Source organism: Eublepharis macularius, chromosome 10 (genome assembly GCF_028583425.1).
Source record: "Eublepharis macularius isolate TG4126 chromosome 10, MPM_Emac_v1.0, whole genome shotgun sequence".
Classification (NCBI taxonomy): Eukaryota; Metazoa; Chordata; class Lepidosauria; order Squamata; family Eublepharidae; genus Eublepharis; species Eublepharis macularius.
The window spans coordinates 53,405,320-53,429,402 of NC_072799.1; the positions used below are offsets into that span (position 1 = coordinate 53,405,320).

General features: G+C 43.3%; 2 protein-coding genes across 3 annotated transcripts in view; one reads left to right on the forward strand and one right to left on the reverse strand.

The window, feature by feature from the left end:
- ANAPC10 (anaphase promoting complex subunit 10) overlaps positions 1-14,188 on the reverse strand; it is a 101,674-nt gene extending 87,486 nt beyond the window's left edge. For both annotated transcript variants that reach the window (XM_054990152.1, XM_054990151.1), the window contains exons 1-2: positions 14,104-14,188; positions 8,519-8,639 (exon numbers count right to left, since the gene is read on the reverse strand). In XM_054990152.1, the coding sequence (XP_054846127.1) occupies positions 8,519-8,633 (115 nt within the window). In that variant the 5' untranslated portion in view covers positions 8,634-8,639; positions 14,104-14,188. The remainder of the gene's footprint in view (positions 1-8,518; positions 8,640-14,103) is intronic.
- Positions 14,189-14,320: 132 nt separating this feature from the next.
- ABCE1 (ATP binding cassette subfamily E member 1) overlaps positions 14,321-24,083 on the forward strand; it is a 28,068-nt gene continuing 18,305 nt past the window's right edge. Inside the window, exons 1-4 of the mRNA XM_054989931.1 lie at positions 14,321-14,459; positions 19,683-19,861; positions 20,654-20,739; positions 22,915-23,012. Of these exons, the coding sequence (XP_054845906.1) occupies positions 19,759-19,861; positions 20,654-20,739; positions 22,915-23,012 (287 nt within the window). The 5' untranslated portion in view covers positions 14,321-14,459; positions 19,683-19,758. The remainder of the gene's footprint in view (positions 14,460-19,682; positions 19,862-20,653; positions 20,740-22,914; positions 23,013-24,083) is intronic.

A 24,083-nucleotide genomic window follows, 5' to 3' on the forward strand; every position in this document is an offset into this window, starting at 1 on the left:
ATATCTGAAACCATTAAAAACAAACCAGCAAATCAAATTATTCCTAAGTGCATAATATCACCATAACTCACAGAACACATGAATCTGCCTTCTACTAATCAGAACATTTGTCTAGCAAGGTCAGTATTGTTTACTTAGAGTGGCAACAGCTCTCCAGGGTGTCAGGCAGAGGTCTTTCACATCATCAGCAGCAGTATCACCTTTAATTCTCATTGTGGCCCCATCTGTGTGGATAGTTAAATCCAGAGACTGGAGACATGGATAGACAAGACATATCTTTCTACAGACCTGAGTAAAGCTCAAGGTTTGCAGAAGAAATCTCAATTTTTTTAAAAAAAATGTAACTTTAAGAAACAAATACCCTTTCAGTGGCCAATGTAGGGGTTGCTAGGAAATCACAACATTATTCCCAGCTTTCAAGTCTTTGTTTTTGTCAGTAAAAGGTAGAGGGGTGGAGCCCTTTCCAGACCTGTTCCACTCAGGCCTGGCAGCAACTACTAGCAGACCTGGCTGCTCATTACTATTTAACAGCAATTACCACACAAAACTCAGTGTGGGGCTATGGCTAGAGTTTCAGATGAAAATCTGGAAAACCCAGGTTGAAACCCTGCTCTGCCAGAGGAGCTGGGTGACCTTGGGCCAGTCACACCCTCTCAGCCTAATGTACCTCATAAGGTACTGGGTGGGAGGATAAATGGAGGACAACAAAAAGCATGGAATATAGATTATAAAAAAGAACTCAGTGACAAAGACTGTAGTTCAATTTGGTCATCAGGTCTTTATTCATCTAAGTCGCTAAATATTAGATTACAAACCTTTAAAATAGTAAACAGATGGTATTTAACCCCACTTAACTTATATCACTATAAATCCAACAATAACCCTAAATGAAGGAAAGGTTGTAAGGAAAATGGCACCGTTATCCACTGTTGGTGGTCCTGCTGCAAAATACAAACCTATATCACAAAAATAACAGGATACAGCATACCACTTAACCCAGAAATAATTTTATTAAACCTCTGGAAAAACAGGGTTTCTCACCTGTAACTGTTGTTCATCGAGTATCTTCTGTGCAGACACACATGGGGACTGCGCAGGCGCAGGCCAGCCGCGGAGAGATTATCCTAGCTTTTAGAGTTGTTAAAGGGGACGCTCAGCTCCACCGTGCATGCGCGGTAGCGTTCCCGCCAAAAACGCAGCCATTAGAGCGAGCGTCCCCGCCATTCCCTCAGTCCAACTGAGCCGCCGGAGAGCAAAGTATATAGAAAAACAGCACTCACAGCGGGGCAGGAGGGAGGGAATGTGTGTCTGCACAGAAGATACTCGACGAACAACAGTTACAGGTGAGAAACCCTGTTTTTCGTCATTGTTCTTCTGTGCAGCCCCACATTGGGAGTATAGCGAGCTACTCACCAATGGGGGCGGGTGTGAGTGATCAGTGGAATAAGGAATGCAGGACAGCCGTGCCAACAGCTGATTCTCGTCTCGCATTCACGTCCACAGAGTAGTGTTTGATGAAGGTGTCTGGCGTAGACCAAGTTGCCGCCTGGCAGACGTCCTGTAGAGGGACCCCATGGAGAAAGGCAGCAGAAGCGGCTTGAGCCCAAGTGGAATTGGCAGTCAATGAAAAAGGGCACTGCACTCCAGCTTGGCAGTAACAAAGTTTAATTGCAGATACTATCCAATGTGAGATGGACTGGGCAGAAGCAGCAAGTCCTTTACGTGAGCCAGAGTAACAAAGGAACAGTGAGGATGACTTTCTAAAACTCTTGGTCCCATGCAAATAGTACAATAAAGCACGTTTCAAATCTAATGTGTGCAATGCTTGTTCCCCTGGGGAAGAGGGTGTTGGGAAAAAGGAAGGAAGGACCACTTTTTGTTGCAAGTGAAACTTAGACACCACCTTAGGTTGGAATTCAATACTGGTGTGGAGTACAACCTTCTCAGGGAAAAACTGCAAAAATGGGGGGTCAATGCGGAAGGCAGAGAGTTCCCCAACCTGTCTAGAAGACGTGACTGCAACCAGAAAGGCCACCTTCTGTGTCAGCAAGGGCAAGGGGCAGGTCACCAGCGGCTCAAAGGGCTGGAGCATCAGCTGGGAAAGGACCAAGGGCAAGCTCCATTGAGGAACAGGTGGAGCCCTAGGCAGAAAAGACTTAAATAGACCCTTCAAAAACTGTTTTGAAAGCCAGTGGGTGAAAACAGTTTACCCCTCAATCTGTTCGTGGAAAGCAGCGATCGCAGCCATATGCACCTTCATGCTGCTAAAGGAAAGGCCTTCGGAATGCAGACCCAGGAGGTAGTCCAAAATCAGGGGCAAGGGACAGACAAAGGGGGAAATACCTTTAGGGGCTAACCAGTGGGAGAAACGAGACCACTTCCGATAGTAGGACACCCTGGTGGACAGCTTCCAGGCATTCAGAATGACCTGGAGGACTCCAGAAGACAAGGCTACTCCGGGGGGTGCAGGAGCCAGGCAGCCAGCTTCAGAACGTCTACATCGTGGTGCCAGATCCCATCCCTGACTAACAGGTCCGGAACAGGTGGCAGCGGCAGGCATCGTCCCTGGGAGAGGGAGAACAACAGGGGAAACCATTCTTGGCGGGGCCAGCGTGGGGCCACCAGGATGCAGTGGGTCTTGAAGGCTTGGATCCTGCAGAGAACCCTGTGCAGGAGAGGGGTAGGCGGGAAGGCGTAGAAGAACCCTGGAGTCCAGGGAATCTGGAATGCGTCCCCCAGGGATCGAGGGTCTAACCCGGCCCGGGAACAGAACATGGGAGCTCTCCTGTTGGTGGCAAAGAGATCGACCTGCGGACACCCCCACTGGTGGAAAATCGGTAGGAGGTAGGCAGGGTTGAGGGACCGTTTGTGCTGGGGCAGGAACACTCTGCTGAGCGTATCCGCCGAGGTGTTGAACTCCCCCGCTATGTGTATGGCCCGTGGCAGGACATTGTTGTCTATGGCCCAGTTCCAGAGAGCTGTGGCTTCTGCGCAGAGCGTGAGCGAGACCGTTCCTCCCTGCTTGTTCAGGTAGTAACAGGCTGTCGTGTTGTCCGAAAGGACTTGAACCCGTCTGTTGTGAAGCACATCTGTAAAAGAAGCAAGGGAGTAACGGATCGCTCAAAGTTCTAACACATTAATATGCATGTTAGCTTCAGCTGGTGACCAAGTGTCCTGGGCTGTCAAGATGCCACAGCGCCCTTCCCAGCCTAAGGTAGAGGCATCAGTAGAGACAGTGACATCACCCACAAAGGCACCAAATGGACAACCTGCAGACAAATTCTGGGGGATCGTCCACAAGTCCAGGGACCTAAGGACCGGCCTGGGAATAGAGAACCTTTGATGTTGGCTCATCGTCAAATGGTCGAACTTATGGACAAACCAATTATGCAAAGGCCTCATACGCAACCTTGCAAAAAAACACCATAGCAGTAGTAGAGGCCATGAGACCAAGTAAGGTCTGGACCATAAGGGCTGTTTGGTAGCGGTTAGAAATAAAAAGGCACGCCAGGGAGACTAACCTGCGCAGCCTATCAGGGGGTAAATACGCTCTCCCTGAGGCGGAGTCAAAGTGGACCCCAATGAACAGTATGGCTGTGACAGGAGAAAGAACAGACTTGTCAAAATTAACCAGGAGGCCCAATCTAGAGAGCACCGACATGGTGAGGGCAAGGTGATCCCTAAGGGAATCTGCAGACGGCCCCACCAGGAGCCAGTCATCCAGATAAGGGTAGATGACACAACCTATTGACCTCAGAAACGCCACCACAGTTGACATACATTTTGTAAACACACAGGGGGCCGAAGCCAACCCGAAGGGCAAAACTGTATACTCAAACACTGCATCTCTGCAAAGAAAGCAGAGGTACTTCCTATGCCCCTCATGGATGGACACATGGAAATAGGCATCCTTCAAGTCGATGATGGCGAGCCAGACGCCCACTTCCAGGAGCTCTATCACCTTTGCCAAGGTCAGCATTTGGAATTTCTGGATCTTAATGTAGGCATTGAGACCCCTAAGGTCTAATATGGGCCAAGAGCCTCCATCTTTTTTGTCAACCAGAAAGTATCTGGAGTAGAACCCATAAGGAGACTCTGAGAGATTAACTTTACGAACAGCACCTTTGTTAAGTAACTCAACAACATTATTATGCAGAACAACATCAGAACAGGGTTTAGATGAACGTGGAGGAAGGAAAGAGGGGGGGTTTCAACAAACAACAACTTGTAACCACGGGCCACGATTGCAAGGACCCAAGAGTCATCAGTAATACATTGCCAAACGGGCAGAAAAGGACGAAGCCTGTCCATAAACGGAGGAAGCTGAACAGTGTCCTGAGGGACCCACTGGGTAGTGTCCCTCTCTAGTCAGAACAGTGACTTTTCTCCTGAAGCCGGGGCCTTCGGAGAAGCAGGCTGATTCTGTTTCCCTCTAGACCAGGAAGACCTCTTAGACGCATGCCTTTGTGGGGCTGAGTAAGACCGCTGACCGTAGGGCTGATGGTACGGGAATCACCCTTGACGTTGGTGGTACGGTTGGTATGGGGGCTGGTAAGGCTGGAACCAAGTGGAACGGTACCTCGGAACGTAAGGTTGCTGGGACGCGATCACTCCCAGGGACTTTGCAGTTTGATGATTTTTTCTCATTTGAGAAAGGGAGTCATCCGTTTTCTCAGAGAACAGGAGGGCACCTTCGAAGGGGAAATCTTCTATTTTCGCTCGTTTATCAAGGGGTAGAGCAGTAGAACGCAACCAAGCGTGCCGTCTGAGAACCACGGAAGAGGCCATAGAACGGGCAGAGCAATCAGCAGCATCCTTCCCAGCGGTCATCTGCTGCTTGGCCAGCTTAAAGGCTTCCGCTTGCAAGGCCTTGACCAGAGGGCGACGGTCCTCGGGCAGATCAGGAAGGTAGGAAGACAGCTGCTTCCACAGGAACAGATTATACGAGCCCATGATAGCTTGAAAATGGGCTATACGGAAATTGAGGGATGCCGAAGAATAGACCTTGCGGCCGAAGGTGTTAAGCTTGCGGCCTTCTCGATCAGCTGGAGCTGACAAGGAACCGCCTCGGAACCAAGAGTGTACTTCCTCGGCCACCAGAGAGGAAGGCTTGGGGTGGCTGAAGAGGAAGGGACAGTCGTCTTGTTTGAGCCGGTAGTATCGGTCAATCTTCCGTGCAGTCGCCGGAACCGAAGACGGGGTTTGCCACAATGAATGTACGTTATCCATCAAATCCTCCACCGGAGGAAACGCCACCGAGGCTGGGGAGCTGGAATACAGGGCCTCCAAGATCTTACTCTTCGGCTTGTTAGTGGAAGTTGAGATATCAATTTCCAAGGCATTCGCCATGCGGACCATCTGCTCTGCAAACATTCTGTAGTCCTCATTAGGAGAAGAGGAGCGAGTTTCCCCCACGGATTCCTCCGGGGACGGATCAGAGGCTAAACTGGAGGAAAAATCCGATGGAGATGCGAGACCTTCCTCGTCATCGGAACCGGAAAACTCCGGAGGCGGAGGCAACGGAACCGAGGCAGGCGGCATGGTTGGAACCGATGAATAGGCCAGATGCGTGGCCGGGGGATGAGACACCCCCTGCGAGGTGGAAGGATACGAAGGCACCATCGAAGGGTAGGCAGGCATGGCCGGTTGAGTCAGAACCGAAGAGCTCGGAGGAGCGGTGCGTTGAAGGAAGGCTGCTGACAACTGTACCCAAGAGACGAAGTCTTGCCATGTCGCCAGGTTCCCGATGCCAGGAACAGGTTGCCATGGCGGAAGGGGAGCGGGAGGTGCCTGCGAAGGCCACTGCATCGGTGCGGAACGATGAGAAGGAGGATCCCTGGATGGAACCGAGGGCTGAGACAGAACCAGCAACTCAGGTGGAGCGGAAGCGGAAGGCAAGGAATGCTCAAAAGCCATGTAAGGTTCCAAGAGGCTCGGCATGGCCACATACTCATCCATCCTGACAGGAGGTGGAGTGCGGGGAGGAGACGGAGTACAGAGGAATTCTTCAGCCTCCTCCTCAATGACAACAGGCGTGGGGGATGAACGACCCCGGCTAAGAGTGGCTGCAGAGGCAGCACGCTTCCGATGCTTTGACTTAGATTTGGTCTTTTTAGGCGGGGGCTCCAAAGCAGCCCTAACAGCCTCCGATGGCAGGGAGGAAGACCAGCTCTTTGCCGGAACCACAGGCTCACCCGACGCGGGCTCGGAACCCAAGGGATCCCTCGGAACGGAAGGGTCAGCTGGATCCGGGGACCGGACCGGACCCGAGGGCTGCTGAACAGCCAGAGACGGGGAAGGGACAGCCGAGCGAGACTTCTTACCAGTCTGCGTTACCGACGGCTTGGGAGGGAGGAGATTCGACTCCCACAGAAAAGCCCTCGATCTGGCCTTTCTATCATTTCTCGCCTTCGGTATGAAGGATTGGCAGATGGCACAGCGCTCAACAACATGGGCTTCACCCAGGCAGAACAGGCAAAGATCATGACCGTCCGACTGGGTCATTTTCATACCGCAGCATTGGCATTTCTTAAACAGCGATGTCTGGGACATCGTGAGGAAGGATGTATTCTAAGATGTTAAATAAAATATATCCTGAGCCGTGAACGAAGAAATAACGATTGACAGTGAAAGCACTTAGAACCACTAGGAGAAGAACCTCTCTCGACAGCGGCGAAAAAGGAACTGAGGGAATGGCGGGGACGCTCGCTCTAACAGCTGCGTTTTTTGGCAGGAACGCTACAGTGCATGTGCGGTGGAGCTGAGCGTTCCCTTTAACAACTCTAAAAGCTAGGAAAATCTCTCTGCGGCTGGCCTGCGCCTGCGCAGTCCCAATGTGGGGCTGCACAGAAGAACGACGACGAACAACTGTTCCGTTCCACCACTGAGGAGAAATTTAATCTCATTATTATTAAATGCAGCTAAATCTTTAATAGCACAGCACTGGAAATCTGATAAAGTTCCCTCAATCACACAGTGGATACATGGTGTTATGGTAATGGATAAGATATCTGAACAGTTAATAATGAACGATAACATCAATTTTAAATCCTGTTTTTTGGAGATATGGTTTCCCTTTTTTGATCATGTGACTAATTATGCATCATATATTTCTTTGCCCAAAAAATATTCAGATTTTGTATTTTACTAGCACTTAGTATTCCAACTCTCTACTTCTTCAATACTCCAATGGAAACTGAATCAATTATGGCTTGTTATTCTATTGTTAATATGTTAAGTTGTTATTTACAAAATATTTAGAATATTAAATAAAAAGGTTTTAAAAATAGAGGACAGGAGAACTGGGTGTCTGTTGTGGAGAAAACCAGGGTATAAATGAAGCAAATCAAAAGTAGGTTGAATGGTGAGTGGGAAGAAGGAAGCTCTGAAAGGTGAGCATACAAGGGTTGCCAGGAGGAGAAAAAGCAATGGTGTGATGAGAGGGATACAGGGGAAAGTGAGGTCCCCCTCCCCCATAAGTCCTTGTGGGTTCTCGACAAGGTGGCTGGCAACACTCACCTTGGCCACAGTTTTCTCAGGTAGAGGCTGCCAGGGGAGGAAAGGAGGGAAAACTGGAACCAGGGGCAGATAAAGGTAGGTTGGTTGGTGGATGAGAAGGAAGTAGGAAAAAAGGAGATACTATGGGGGTTTTCAGGGACAGAACAGAGGAAATAGTGGGGGAGGAGAAAATAAAATGTCCCCAGAAGTCTTAGGTTCCCCTGCTTGTCACCCATTATTTGCTTCTTTTAGCTGGAGATACCATGGATTAAACTTGGGACTTTCTCCATGGAAAACAAAAGCTCTATTGCTGAACCATGGCCCCTCCCAAGCTCATGATATATAAGTTTGTTATAAGATGTAGAAGATCTACTACAGAGCAGCATTTGAAAAAAAAAGTGTACTAGGACACTATCACCGGGGTTATCTAGCAACCTTTGCTACCACTGGGAAGCAGGTGTGGCCCATATTTCCCAAATTCCTGGAAAGTTTTATTGACAGCCAAAGAAAAGTACACGTGCCTGATACCTCACCACTCACCATGAGTAATATTTACCATTTATATGCACAATTTATGTAAAATTATATTGTATGCAAAACCATACAAATAATTTGCAAACTTTCATTGCTAAGTTGGTTCTGAGTGCTGACCAAGTTGTCCAGCTCTAGTTTACAGAACTATACCTTCAAAGGAGACCAAGTCTATGATTATATGCTATATTATTGTATTGGCAGAGCCCTATTAAACATTAGAATCAAAACAATTGTTTACAATGGTAATTACATGCAATATTATGACAATTATTTTCCCTATCAATATACAAAAGAAGCACAGGTGCACCGGAAAGGGAATTCTTTAAATCACTGAGTGGCCTTTAAAAATGATCATTAAAATTTCCAACCAAGATATTCTCAGCTACTTCAAATTACCCCAGAAAAGTAACTTTCTACCCAAGAAGCTCATCAAGTTCATCAGGAATGTATGTGGCTGGTCTGTTTGCCCTTTAGAGTTGCAGTTTACCTGGTTTACAAGAGGAAAGTGACCAAACAGCTTGTGATCCTATTTCTCTAACAGTTCCGGTCCTTTCCAGCTGTTTTGGATCTGCACCAGGAGGGGTCTTGTTAGTGGTGGTCATTTTTCACTAGAAAAAGACATTTGTGAAAGATTACTTTTAAAAATCCATTTTCATAACAACAGGGAAAACAAAATAGTTTGATAAAATATGTCATAAATATAGCAACCTTTGGTTGTGATCCAGAAAGTCCCTTTAACTATATACAAGGCTAGACTCTATTAGTAATCAACTTTTTAGTTGATTTAGTAATCAACTTTTCAAAAACTATATGCATAGAAACAACTCAGCTAAAATGGCTAAGCCTGATGTTAGCACAGCAGCTACCACTAACACAGCCTCACTCTTTCTCACTTACACATGAACACACACGAGTACACACACATACACAACCAACATTAACAACCTATAAAGACACTTTAAAAAAAAGATGACCTTTCTATGTCTTCAATAATAATATACTAGGGGAACATGCCTAAGGTGGTATGCTCAGCAATAGGACCCACTAAGTTCAGTAGGACTTACATCCAGGTAAGGGTACACAGGAATGCAACCTCAGGCATGCAAAGTACTGACCATTTTAAAAAAGTAGTTTTCAGGCATTTTAAATTAAAGCTGCAGTGTGAGAGGATGGAAATGATAAAAGAGCACTAAATAGGGAAACAGAATGAATGTCCCTCATAAACTTTTCCATTTCAAATTCAGATCTGATGCGCTTTTTCACTCCTCCAAACTCAAATGACAATCCTTCCGGTAGTTCCCATCTGTACCTTATTTTCATGTCCTTCAAGATTTGGATTAAAGCTTTGTATTTTTTCCGGTCAAGCAACACCGATCTGGGTAACTCCTTCATGATAATAACCGTCTTGCCATCAACCTCCAATGGGTCTTGAAATTGCTTACTCACAATCATTTCTCTCATGTTTCTGGTCGTAAATTGCACAATTACATCTCTTGGTAGTTTCCTCTGGGTCGCAAATCTTGAATTTATGCGATACACCACGTCTAGAATAGCCACAATTTCCGCCTCCTCCTTCCCCAGGTATTCAGCTAACACCTCAACAATTTGTTCTTGGGCTGTCTTTCCCTCTACCTCCAGCAAGCCGCGAAACCTCAGCTGCTTCTCCATATACTTGCTCTCCGCAACCGCCATTCTTCCCCTCATCACCCTCATGTCCGTTCGTTGCGTATCTGAAAGGTTCTCCACCGCCTTCTCCACTACATTGACTTTTTGTTGTGCTGCTTGCACATCACTTTGTATTGTTTCCATTCCCTTCTTCACTTCTGCCAGTTCATTTTTTACTGTCTCTTTAACCTCTTTAACTTCCTTTACCAGCTCCTGTTGGACCTTTAACATTTCCAAAAATCTTTTATCCAGATTTTCTATAGCCGTTTGCCACTCTTTCTTCGACATCGTGGGGCTTGACTTGCCTCGCTCCCACGAGTCTGCTCGTTTCCTTAGCTCCGTGGCGCCTGGCTTAATGTCCTTTTAATTTACTTTAAATGTCCCGGTTTCATGAAGAAAAAAAGACGCTTAAAGAGTCCGAAATGTCGGGCGTCTTTTCTCTATGGTTTTTCAATAGTTTTTGTAATCCAATATGGCCTACTTCCTCTTCTGCTGAAGTCAATGCCCTTCCCTTTCCAAAAATGGCGATTCCCTTCTTCCTGTCTGCCAGTGAGGGCAGTCTCTCTCCCGCAGCTCTATCCCTGTTACGTACTTCCTGTTTCCCGTCTCCTCACTGCAGCTCTCGCGATGGTAGAAACTTTCTCACAGTCCATTATCTCCCCACAGCCGCAGGTATGAAAAACAATTATCCGATTTATCTATTAACTTCATTTAAAATAGTCCTTTTTCTAATCTGTTTCTTGCCGAGTCTTCCTCTAGTTATAATCAATCTGTTGCAGTTTAAAAGTCCACTTTAATGCTTCATTACTTTAAGTATTTCGTCCCGTTTCAAGAGATAGTGATCTTTACCTTTTCAAACATCTTTCTGGGTTGTAATCACTGCTTCAATCTCAAGATCTCTTCCACCTTCTTTCCCCCTGTTGAAGCTTGGGCATGTAGGTCTTATGCCAGCCGCACTGGCCCCAGGACTGCCGCAGAGATTTAAGCCGACCTGTCGTAGGGTGGGACCTCAAGAGTCGGGAGAGAGTCCGTTGCGCAGGACCCCCCCTCGCCCGAGATCAACGCGCCCTGAGGTGCTTGAGTGTTCTATGCCTATTCTCCGCCTGAGAATAGGTGGCCGCGGACTTTTTGGCCCCCGCCGGCCGCTGAAACGGCAGCCTGGTCAGCTCTGCTCTTAGAGCTGCTTTAGACCTCCATGGATCCCAAGCCGGAAGTCGTCACACAGACAGCACTTAAAGCTACAACCCACAGGAATATTATTCCTCAAACACCCTTGTGGGATAAGCCTAAGGAACATGTGGGTTCCAGATATGAATGGTCCACTCCAACATTTAGGCTTCAATCCTATGCACAGCTCCACAGGGAAACATTCAAGTATACATAGGGTTAGGATGCAAGAACTCTTCACAAAAAGTTGTTCCCTGCACAGTGCACAAAGAATGAGGGTTGACATTTTACAGATTAGAACAGGCAACAAGTTCTATGCCTTGCATACTGAACTGAAGTAGGCAAAACTAACTTTTTTGCCTTCATCTGCTTAGCATAAACAATGAAAGAATAAAACTGTACTTTATGTTTTTGTTGTGACCAGCACACTAGGTAGCCACTAGCAGGAATGAATTATAAAATAATTATACAGTGGGAAAAGTCACAGAGACCTTTAAATTGTATTAGTTACAGCTACTGGAATCGTTTCAAACTTATTAATAGCAAGAACAATTTCCAGTGCATCAGATGTGGTTTCTAAACGGTTTTCACATTCTTTAAAATGTCAAGAATATATCGTTTGCAGCAATGTACCTAATGGCCTCTTCAGCAGCAATTTTCTATTTGAATAATTGGAGCATATACTTTCATTCATGATACACAAATAAATAATGTTTTTGTGGGCACAAGATCACAGAGCGGATGTGCTAATTCAAGTATCCTAACACATTTCTTACTTCTGAGAGACAAACGACAAGTATATGGTGATTAAAATTCTTTCATTTTTAAAATTCTATTACTTGCAACCTCTGATCCCTTCTCTTACTAAGAGATTCCAACATCTATTTATTCCAGGTGCTGGTCAGGAGGACACAAACCCTTTCCACAACAATAGAGAATTGCATTTTTCAAACTCTCCATGTACTATATTTTTGTTACACAGAGGGCCAAACTACGTATGACTTGCAGTTGCTTCAGCTTCTTTAAAAAATGCAAAGCAGATGTGAAAAGCTACAATTTTTAATGGAAAGCCAGTAGTAAGGAAGATGCCTTCTGTCTGTTTTCCAATCAAAAGCATAACTTCCACCTCCACCAGTTAACACAGGGACTAAGACATTGGGGCGGGGCTGCATTTTTAATGTACTTGTGTCTGTTGTGAATGCTTAAGAGTTCAACCAGACATCCATAGCACTTATTCATAGAAGCATGTTATGTTTAAATGGACAAATGGATCAATTCATATCTAGACTTAGCAGTATAACAGCATGCATGAGTCAGTGCATACAGTAAGCACATTTAAACATAATGCATATGAAACAGTTTCCACATAATAAAGTTCTACCTGTGGCCCATACCATGGCTGTTTTATCACTGAACAGCATGCTGTTACATGAAGATCTCCCTCTTGGCCTCCATGTCCTATAACCAGAGAGTGCCTGAGTCTTTATTTTTGTTTGTTTGACCCTTCAGGGAAACTGGTGGGCTGCTGCACAAAACAAAGTGCTGGACTAGATGGACGTAAGAACAGCCCTGCTATATTGAACCAGTGGTCCAACTAGTTCAGCCTTCTGTCTTACACAGTGGACAACCAGTCACTATGGAGGGCCAGCAACAGGGCATAGAGGCTGAGGTCTTCTCCTGAAATTCCCTCCAGACACTAGTACTGAATGTGGATCTTCCCTTTAGTCACCATGGCCAGTAGCCACTGAGAGATCTCTCCTCTGCAAAACTGTCTAGTCATCTTTCAAAGCTGTCTGTGCCTGAGGCCATCACTAGTTCTCTATCCACTCTCTCTGCCCCATGCATATTATAAACCTCTATCACATCTCCTCTTAATTCTCTCTTTTCTGTAGTCCCTTCTTATCTCACGGTAACATTGAGACTAGATTACAGTAATTTGCTCTACATAGATCCCTCCTTAAAATCAACTCAGAGACTCCAGTTGGTGCAAAACACTGCAGCTTGTTCACTTTCAGGAGCTGGATGGAACATTCTGCAGTCACTCCATTGGCTACCAATCAGTTACTGGGCTCAAGTCAAGGTCGTGACCATTACATTCAAAGCCCTTCATATTTGCTGAACTGATTACCCCATGACAGCTTCACTCATCTCATCACAGCCTTCTGCAGATAACACCCTGCAGTTGGGCTAAATCCAGAACTGCTCTTACACTCACTTTCTCTGTGGTAGTTCCCATCTTATGGAATGTGTGCCTGAGGAAGTCAAGAAAGCTCCCTACTCACTTCACAATCACTCTGTGAAATGAGTAGGGCTGAGAACTCCAAGAAACTGTGACTGACCCAAAGCCTCCCAGCTGGCTTCAAGCAGAGGAGTGGGGAATCAAACCCAGTTCTCCTGATTAGTCCTGTCGCTCTTAACCACTACAGCAAACTGGCTCTTGAATTGAGCATGTTTATAAACGCAGCTCCTAAACTTCCAGACTCTGCAGATAACACCCTGTGGCTGGGCTAAATCCGGAACTGCTCTTACACTCGCTTTCTCTGTGGTAGTCCCCATCTTATGGAATGGCTGCCTGAAGAAGTCAAGAAAGCTCCCACTCTCTTGGCTTTCCACAACTATGCAAGACTGAATTATTCAGGAGGGCTTTCTACCCAGATTATAGGATTGTCTCATAAGAAATAACTCAGAGAAATATCTTGCTAATGGACAAGAACTATAGACTAGGCTATTGAGTGCTGTCTGCTGATGTAGATATGTTCCTACTGGGTTCCTACAGGTGTCATGTTAATTACTTACACTTTAATTCTAACAGTTTCATGTATATATTCAGCTTTCGGTTAGTTTTCAAATGTGCAGCAACCATACCCTATTGTATCTGTTTTCATGGAATGTCCTGTTGATCGTGTTGTATTTTTGCTGTGAACGTCCGAGCTATTGATTAAATTGTATTCAACGGTAGTATGTACTTCGCCCTGACTCTCAGTGAGAAAGGTGTACTATAACCAAACAACAACAATCATTATCATAGTTGTACTGAAATACGATTGTACGGTCTCTTTAACATGCACTAAAGAATTACACGTTTTTAAATCATATTATTATTAGGATTTGTTCTGCCTAAAAGAAAGGCAGAAAATGCGGGAGGGGGGGACCCTTCCTCACACGGGCGACAGAGCGAGAGAGAGCGAGAGCTGAACGCTTCCCAGAGGAAAACCACCGCGCGCCGGGACAGTTACTTACACCTCCAACCGCCGGTGTGATTCAACCCCGCCCCCAGCCTCGCGGATTACCGCCTCGCACAACCCGCCTCCTCCATAGATACTTCGTCGCAATGTAATGACGTCACCATGCCCACCTCCCTCTAGTTCACAGCTGTCGCTCTATGTAGTTCCGGCGCTCAATCATAGCTACGGCGGCGAATACTTCATAGACCTTTATCTCTATGGTGAGCGGCGCCGACTCCTCCTTTTGGGGCGGCGGCCATTTTGGCCGGGTGGCAGTGGGAGCACGTTGTCTTCGTGTCCAGCTGGGAGCCCTTCGAGTCTCCCGTTAGCCCTCCGCCTGGACGGGAGATTCCTTCCTTTTAGCCTTCCATGGTAAGTAGACCTGGCGAAGGGCGATCCTGGCTTTCCTCGGCTCCTTCCCGTCTGTTTCTGTGGGGCTGATTGGATAGGGGCCGGGGCTGGTTGGGCCGCAGTTGCCTCAAGGGAAGGGTGGTGGTGCCTTTCTAGTGAGGATAGAAGCCCCTGGATCCGCGCCTGGAAGTCGAGAGGACATTCCCTGGGTCAGCCTGGTTCTGTGCGTGGGCTGCCTCCCTTTCTTTCCCCGCCGTCAGGGTCTGATAGGCCTCTCGCCTCTCCATCAGTTGAGTCTATCTCTGTTGAGTGACCGCGTCAGTATTAAAGTGACGTTTACGTGTAGGAAAAGTAAAATGCGAAATGACCTCAGTTGTTCAAATTTCCACGTTCAGAGAGTCTAAAATAGTCAAGATAGAGTAGTTAACTCCCAGAACGTTAGAATCATAGCCTCTCTTCCCTGTCACAGTCTTTTGCGTTGATGTAGTTTGAATGTAAAGAGAGAGGATTTCACGCAAACCGAGCAAGTTCCATTCTTTTAGCTTGTTTTCTATCTGTAGTATTTCCATAATGCTGCTGCTGTCTCCAGAGAAAGAAAAGCAGAAAATAATAACAACATTCAGTCTATATACTGTCTTTCAGGACACCTTAATGCACGCTCAGACGGGTTTACAAAGTATGTCATTATTATCCTCACAACAACAATCACCCTGTGAGGTGGGTGGGGCTGAAAGAGCTCCTCGAAGCTGTGACTGACCCAGGGTCACCCAGCTGGCTTCAAGTGGAGGAGGGGGGAATCAAACCTGGTTCTCCAGATTATAGTCCCGTGCTCTTAACCACTACATCAAACTGCCTCTCAAGAAAAGAGAAAGAAAAGTTGGTAGCTGAGCCCTGTTTGAAGTATAAATTTTAGTGCAATTTTTCCAACAAATACATGCAGCATTATGAGCAAACACTTAATTCTCTCCCTACCTGCTGTATTCCTTAATGACAGAAATCAGAGATTAGGAAAGGGTGGATTTATGTTTTAGCATCAGTTTACATGTGCAGGGAAGGTGTTTTTTATTGTGGGTGGGTATCATTCTCTGTGCATACATAAATATGATTTTTTTTGTTTAAAGTTACTTATAAAAGACTAATGTTAATTTGTCGTATCACAAATTATACACACATATTTGTGGTTGTATGTAACTTCTTGCACATCTTCAATACTTGGTTGCAACAGCAAATTTTGTAGGATCTTGAACTAACAGAATTGTATTACTTGCCAGTTGTTCTTTGGATACTAGAGTATATTTTAAAAGCTCATGATGCATCCACATTGCTGAAGCAGGTATGTGTCCTCTCAGTGACTAGATGAAAGACCTTCTTGCAATCTCTTATCTATTTCCCGACTCTCAGAAGGAATTAAAAAGAGGGTGGGAGGAAACATGTTGCATTTTGTTGCATATGTGCAGTTTTATTGTTCTGCTGAGCAGAAATAGTGAGGGAATTAATATACTTGAAAGAATAGCTTTTTTCTGTGATCCTTATACTTGTAGAGAGGAGATGATGTTCTGCAGAAATCTTACCTGTGCTGTATACCAGGGATGTTACCTTGGCAACAAGAACCATCTGTTTATAAGGAACATATCTGGAGCATACAAATATCTATATTAGACATTGTATAGAAGACTAAAAAGAGAGACAAATTTAGCCTAGATGTCTCCCTGTAAATCATTTTTTGTTATGAATAACTGTAGGCCAAACTTTTATAGTTATATGTCTCTATTCGTTAGTGTTTCTAACCAGCTCTTTTCTAGTATTGCAATATGTATGCTTATATTTTCTTTTAAAGGAAGCATTCTTCATTTGTTAACCCTTCTTGTCTCTTCCTCTTTTTCCACAGCTGTAATTTGTGTTTCTTGTTTACAAATAAGTAAATCTCACTGTTGATTATAATTTAACTGGGATAGGATCTTCACAGAATCACTGAGTTGGAAGGGGCCATGCAGACCTTCTAGTCCAACACCCTGCTCAATGCAGGATGAGCCTAAAGCATCCCTGACAAATATTCATCCAGCCTCTTCTTGAAAACTGCCAGTGAAGGAGAGCTTACCACCTTCCTAGGCAGCTGATTCTACCTTTGAACTACTCTGACTGCTAAAAAATTTTTCCTAATATCCAGCCAGTACCTTTCTGCATGTAATTTAAGCCTGTTACTTCGAGTCCTATCCTCTGTTGCCAACTGGAACAGCTCCTTGCCCTTCTCCAAATGACAGCCTTTCAAATATTTAAAGAGAGCAATCATGTCCTCAATCTCCTCCAAACTAAACATTCCCAAGGCCCTCAGCCTTTCCTCGTAGGGCTCAGTCTCCAGACCCCTAATCATTCTCGCCGCTCTCTTCTGCACCCTCTCAATTTTGTCCACATCCTTTTTGAAGTGAGGCCTCCAGAACTGCATACAGTACTTCAGATGCGGCTTATGTGTTGTGACAACTTTTTATTACGAAGTGAATGAAGTAAATGATATAACTGAGATTCAAATATGTTTGAGAATTTGAGACGTAAAAGATGAAAAATGGTAAGATGTCTTAAGACATACTGTGGTTTGAGGACTCCAGATATATGAAAGGAGGTTTTGTACAAGTTGATGTGTATACTACAGCTGCCCTAAACATTTATAGGAAATATCAGATAGGAAGAGCTTGCCCCTAAGGCAGGTCTGCTCAGCTTGTGACCCCCTGAGCCAAATGTCACTGTATATAATTTGACACTCCCCCGTTTTTGTACTTCTAGGAAGACAGGCTTATCATTTCTTCAGGAGACTGGGTGTGATTCCGTAGGTTATGGCTTGTGCAGTCCTACTTGAGTGGGGTTAATGATGTTATCCTAAGGGGTCAGCCTACTTTGTTTTTTTACTTTAACTTTCTACCCCACTTCCCTATGCTTCATTACTTAATGTGTTGTTTCCATGTTTTGACCTATTCTCAAGCCCTTGGATGTCTAAACACTTAACAAGAGATTGCTCAGAAAGATCTAAGTATTCCTGTTGTATTGCTATACTAAGTATACTGATACCTATCAAAGTATATTCTTTTATCAGCATTCCACAGTGGTCCTACCTAAAAGCAGTACATGTAAATGTATGCTTGGGTCCAAATTTTAATGACCTGAGCACTTCTGATTAAAGCTTTCACTGGAAAATTGAGTATAACACAATACTCAATTTACTCTGTTCGATTCTTGTAATTCCTGTTTTTCAGGATAGTGCTCTTGTGGATAATGAATGGGACAAAGAATGGAAGCTAGAAGTATGCTAGTATTATGTCCACCTTGTAATTTTGTAGCATTCATTTTAGAAACCATAGCAAATAAAGCATAGTCCTCGATAATGAGGTAGTTTGCAGGAGGAGAAAGTATGATGTTCTTGAAAGCATCCTAACAATAAATTTGTTGCCGCTATTTATCGTTCTGCTGTTGTGTCAATTCAGTTCCTTCCTGACCAGGGTTTTGATCCCCCACCCCCTTTGGTGTATATCTGGAATTTACATTATTGAGTTTTGTATTATGCTAGCCATACAAACCAACTGAAGGAGGAGATAAAGTTTAATGAAGGCTCTTTGTGACTCAGGATCTACATAGGGCCACCTCTCCCCATATGTCATTGTGTGTGTCAGTTACGGCCCTCTAGCTGTCACCTTCTGGCTGTCCTTGCATTTAAGGTTGCCCACTTAGCCTCTATCAGAGCCTGTTCATTTCAGCGATGATTCCCACTGGAATGGGTTCCCTGAGGAGGTGAACACAGTGCCATGCTCGAAATTTTTAGGAAGCACTGTTAGACTGCTTTATTTCCTACTGCTTTTAATAGGATTTGAGTTGTAGGTATTTTCTTGGTGGGGAGATTAATGGGGTTTTGTAGACTTATAGATGTTTTTAATTTAGAATTGTAAGCTGCCTTGAGCCCAAGGAGAAAAGCATAGCATAAATGTTATAATAAATAGATGCATTCATTACAAATGATGAGAACTTCATCATGTGTGGCCTACTGTATATAAATGTGTTCTGGGTTTTTTAAGTTAAAAATTTACTCAGAGGATGGGGAGGGAAGGACTTGTATCCCACAAGGCAGGTTACTGTGAGATAATATTAGTGATATTCAATATATTTGTTAGAAACCTCATATTATATCAACATGATACTAGTTTTATAGTATAAAATAAAATTAATATAATAAATACACACACATTGTCCTGGAAAAGAATGCTGATGAGAAATAGTTGTCACTTTCATATGAGCAAGCAATTAAAACAGGTATATACTGTATTATTGAACTAATCAAACCTGCTAGTTCTGCGTTTGATCAGATAATGAGTTGGATGTTAAATCTCCTACTCATGCATGAGGCACTTCTGTGTGCACAGGATTTCCACTGATTTTAAACTTAATGCCCCTGGAATACAAGATGTGCCTACTTTAATTGTATTTATTATCAACATTAGTAACTGTCTGTAAAAAAAGTTGTTACTTACAGTTAACTTTGGACCAGTTTTTAGAACTCTTTTGAGATAAAAATTTTATTTACTAAACATTTGTGTTTTGTACCAGAATATGACTTCATCATTTAACATAGTGCCCCCTTTATCACATCTTTTCAAATTCTTGTTATTACCCTTCTTGCCTATCCGTATAGAGACAGGCTGAATGATGAGAGAGGGGCTAGGGTCCTTCATACCTAACCAGGCACATTTTCACCCTTGCTGACCAATGAGACGGTATGGGAGAGTACATATGGAAGAAGGGACTTGGGTGGAATGGACAGAAATATTACGCCTTACTGGGAAATCAGTAACTCCAGGAACTATGAAACGCTGAAACATAAACTATTTAGCTCTAGTTACGGAAGCATTATAACATTTCTTGTATTGTTGATGGGTGCTGTCTGGAGAAATAAATATGCACACTGTTGAGCTGGTCCAGGAAAGTGTAATCTCAAAACATACAAGAAAAAGGGCCATGGGCACAGAGATAGAAATTAGCTGTGATCCAGTACTCCTCTCTCCCCTCCAAACACATGGATTATGGTAATAAGGTAAGAATCCAAGGCTGAGTGCACTGACAGTGCAATCCTAAACAGAGTTACTCCAGTCTAAGCCCATTGGTTTCAGTGGGTTTAGACTGGAGTAACTGCTGAAGATTGATTAATTCTTTGACATATTGAGTTTCTTGGCCCTTATTTTTCTTTCTTTCTTTGTTTCTGTCTAGAATTTGAACTTCCCACCTCATTTATTCATTTTGGAATCATTAACTGGTATACGTACATAATTCCAAGTTCCTCACTATGGCTGATAAGCTAACGAGAATTGCTATTGTCAACCATGACAAGTGTAAGCCAAAGAAATGCCGCCAGGAATGCAAGAAAAGCTGTCCTGTGGTTCGAATGGGTAAGTTTTATATAAAATTTAGTTGTAAATATATAAAATCAGAGTAGGAAAAACATTTTAACTTCAGTTTCTTAAGCCTGGTTTAGAGCAAGTGGCTAGCGTGACAGGCTAGGATCTGGGCAACCCAGGTTCAGCTCCCTGCTTTGCCGTGGGGGTTTACTGGGTGACCTTGGGCCAGTCATATACTCTCAACCTAACCTCCTTCACAGGATTGTTGTAAGGAGAAAATGGAAGAGAGGAGAATGATGTGAGCCACTTTGGGTCCCCATTGGGGAGAAAGGTGGGGTATAAATCAGGTAAAGTAAAAAATTAATTAAAATAACACAGGGAAAGTAGTGGGGAAATGAATTGCATGTACTAGATCCCAGTTTTAAGTATTCCTTTGGATTTAAAAAAAAATTCCATGCAATTAGAAGTTTTCTTTAGGATTTATTAGTTTTCTATTTTCTCTTTGCTTGCTGTGCCAATTATATATTTTCAGGGAGTTCTAACATTCCCAAATCTGATCCTCCAACTTCAGCCTGCCGTGGGGCTGTCCTGTCTAGCACTTCAGCATTCTGCCATCTTTTCCCCACTTCATTTTCCTACATGTCTCAATCAGGCCTTCAGCTAAAGAGTCAAGTTTTTTGATGCTTGGTGTATAATTTGCCACTGTTGAGTTTTAATTTCTGAATCAGCAGAGTAGAATCAAAACACTGAAATAAGAGTGCAGAAACTTAAGTTCAGGGCTATTAGAACGCTTAATCACAAATGTATACCACTGTGTCTTACTTTAATATTCTTTTTCATCAGGAAAACTCTGCATAGAAGTAACATCGCAGTGCAAAATTGCATGGATTTCTGAAACACTGTGTATTGGTTGTGGTATTTGCATTAAGGTAAAGATTATGTTAAACCATTGACATACTTTTAAAATTAGAATGCTAAGAAACAAGGGGCGCCGTGGGATACTACAAACAGGAAAGATCACTGATCTTCCGTGGAGGAAATTACCAATTAGCTGACATATTGAGTGTTAAAGTGCACTGTGCAAAATACAGAATTCCATAACTATTTTTCATTAAATTTCAACAAAGTGCAAGGTGCTGTTTCATCAATAAACACAGCAAGGAATTTAGAGTCCGCTCCAGCAGACGAACCATCCAATTGCAGGATTTCTTAACATGTTGCACTCCAGAGGTTGTGTATGTGATTGAGTGCTTGTGCCCACTCCTTTATGTAGGGAGTACATGTAGACCAATTAAAACCAGGATACAATTTCACATCTAATGCATTAAAACAAGGACATTAGAGGCACCCCTGGTTCAGCATTTTCTGGATTGTCATAAGGGACCCAGAGAATTCTGTTTTGCCATGCTGCAAGAGATAAGGACTGATAGAGTCAACAGTACACAGAGAGATCTATCAAGGAGGGAGTCCTATTGGATCTACCATTTGGATACTCCTAAAGGCTTGAACCAAATGATAGACTTTTCTTGTTATTTATAATTTATGGTGGGAAAGCTATGCTTGTAGATGTTATTGTACCTTTAAATTTCCCACATTGTATTTCAACTAATTAGGCATACATGTATGAATAGCGTTATGCGGGGCTGATCACACGCTGTGTTTTTGGTAATTGACCAAGAATGACACTCTGAGAAAACGTAGAATTGCAGAATTGTGAGTATAATTTATTTTATGAATTTGTTTGCACTTAGGCTGTGCGGATGGAATGAGATTATATATGCAACGGTTATATTTATGCACTTAGGAAATTTTTTGTCGCTGTTACACGGTCTTGGAAAAGATCATCTCGAAACAGGACAATAGCTAGCAGCCTGTTGAGCATTTTTGGACAGCAATTATGGACTTGGCAAGCTGCTTCCAGGAGGCTCCTCTTGGGTGAACCCATTCTCCCTTGGGCCATCCATGGAACATTTTGACTTTTCCCCTAGAATAAAAGAGAAGGAAGATTAATATTGGAGAATGTAGGTACTAGCCTGATTATCCTGAGCCACCTGTAAATGTTGCAAGCACTTCCAGTCATTGGCTTAGGAGTACAGTGAAAGTGGGGTACTAAATAAATATCTCCTGTAAAGCACAACCTATTGTTTATAACAGTGGAATGTATAATTGATATTGGATGTGAACTTTGTGTATTGGATTATTGGAAGCTTTTTAATAGCATACAATTATTTATTACCTATTTATTGCTGTATTTATTGATGATGCAGTTTGTTGAAATTTAGTGAAAAATAGTTACTGAATACTGTATTTTGTATGGTACACTTTAACGTTCAATAACTGGTAATTTTCTCCATGTAAGATCTGTGATCTTTCCTGTTTATAATACTTTTAAAGTTATATATAACATAGGGACTGCTTGGATTTTACTTTCTACTTAACTCCTCCTTTCATGCCAGGTGAGATCCTTGGTCTAGTATTCTTCTTTTATCCTCTCATGTGCTTTCAAATAAATATAGCCAGAGGCCTGTTTCTGATCTTACCATGTGGGTGGTGGGGAGAGCCTTTAGAGGTGACCTGTTGTTTTTATTTGGAGATGAAAAGAACTTATTGCTCTTCAATTTGAGTTAATCCTGTTTTTTCAAATAAATTTATTGCAACTTCGGTACCTTTTATAAGAACTATGATTTTTATTGTTCCATAGTTAGGAAATTCCATCCTCTTCACTAATACAGTTAGTGTTGTCTTAACTGTTTTTTAACTTAAACTTTTTATCTCTCATAGAATCGTGATGAAACCAGTTGGGCATAAATATGTGTTTAATAATGCAGTCATATTCAGAGTTACTCTAATCTGAGCCCACTGGAATAATTCTGCATAGGATTACATTGTGTGTTTAAGACTGAATTTTGAGAAAGGGATGATAACTGTTCTTAACATCTTAATCTGCTTGTAAATGAATTTGGAACAATTATAAAGTGAAGGTAGATCATATCCAAATATTTAGCACCTATAGTAAAGTAGTCAAAGAAATTTTGTTATAATATTGTAACTGGTTTCCATTTGTTACCGTGCAGTTTAATAAGCACATTGTATTTCCGTTACAGAAATGTCCTTTTGGAGCCTTGTCAATTGTTAACTTACCTAGCAACCTGGAGAGAGAAACAACTCACCGATATTGTGCCAATGCCTTCAAACTTCACAGGTATCTCCTAGAATCTCTAGAAAATTATTCGTGTAAATAAAATAACAGTAATAATAAAAATAGGTTTATATACTGCTCTTCTAGATACTGCTCTTCTAGACAAGGTTAGTGCCCACTCAGAGCAGTGAACAAAGTCTGTGTTATCATTATCCCCAAAATACCACTGGGGAGATGGGGCTAAAAGAAGTGGCTTCCCAAAGGCTACCTACTGAGCTCATGACGGTAGTGGGAGTTGAATCAGCAGAGTGCTGACTCACAGCCCAACCACTTAACCACTATGCTACAGCAGCTTTCTGAAATTTAATGTCATTTGAATGTTTGTGGAAGGAAGCGTTTATGCCATTTCCTCTAGTATGAGATAAATGGTCGCATGTGGTCATTGTTTAGTGAGGGATAAGGGCCTGTAGGTACCTTTACATTTTGACTGAAGCTGGTAAACACTGTATCCCAAAATGGCTGCTACAGGAGGTGCAGTATTTCTCACATTGCTTTGCAAAAGAATCTCAGAAGAAGAATAAAAAGAAATGAAGGGCAGCCTGAGGGCAGGGGAGGGAGAATAGAAAGATTGTAAAAAAAAACAGGAGAGCCTGAATGGAGAACAGAACCACATGACTAAGAAAAATGTGGATGCTTACCAGTCCTTTTGATCTTCCAGTAGCTACAGATGCTATTGCAGCCCTTTCATTTGAATGAAAGCACCAGTAATAAGCTCTGCTTTATAACAGCTCTGCCCATTTTCTGAAAAAGTTAGCAGATGCCATGATACCCATGGGCACCACACTGAGGGACCCTGGTGTCGAATTTTAAAAGAAAGATTAGCTTAACGGTGAAGTTCCTTGATTGACAACAGTAGATTTTACTTTGTGATAAAGATAAAACTTTGCAGAATTATTCCAGCGGGCTCAGTTCATATATGGAACTGATGCATATATGGAACTTCATCACTGAATGCCTGTCACTTTGTTCTTGAACTTTCTTATGCCCCTGACTGCATGGAGGAGGCAAATTAAAAGTACCTGTCTCAGTGGCTCTGCAAGGTGTTGCTGAGAACCTAGCAGTGTTCCATGGACA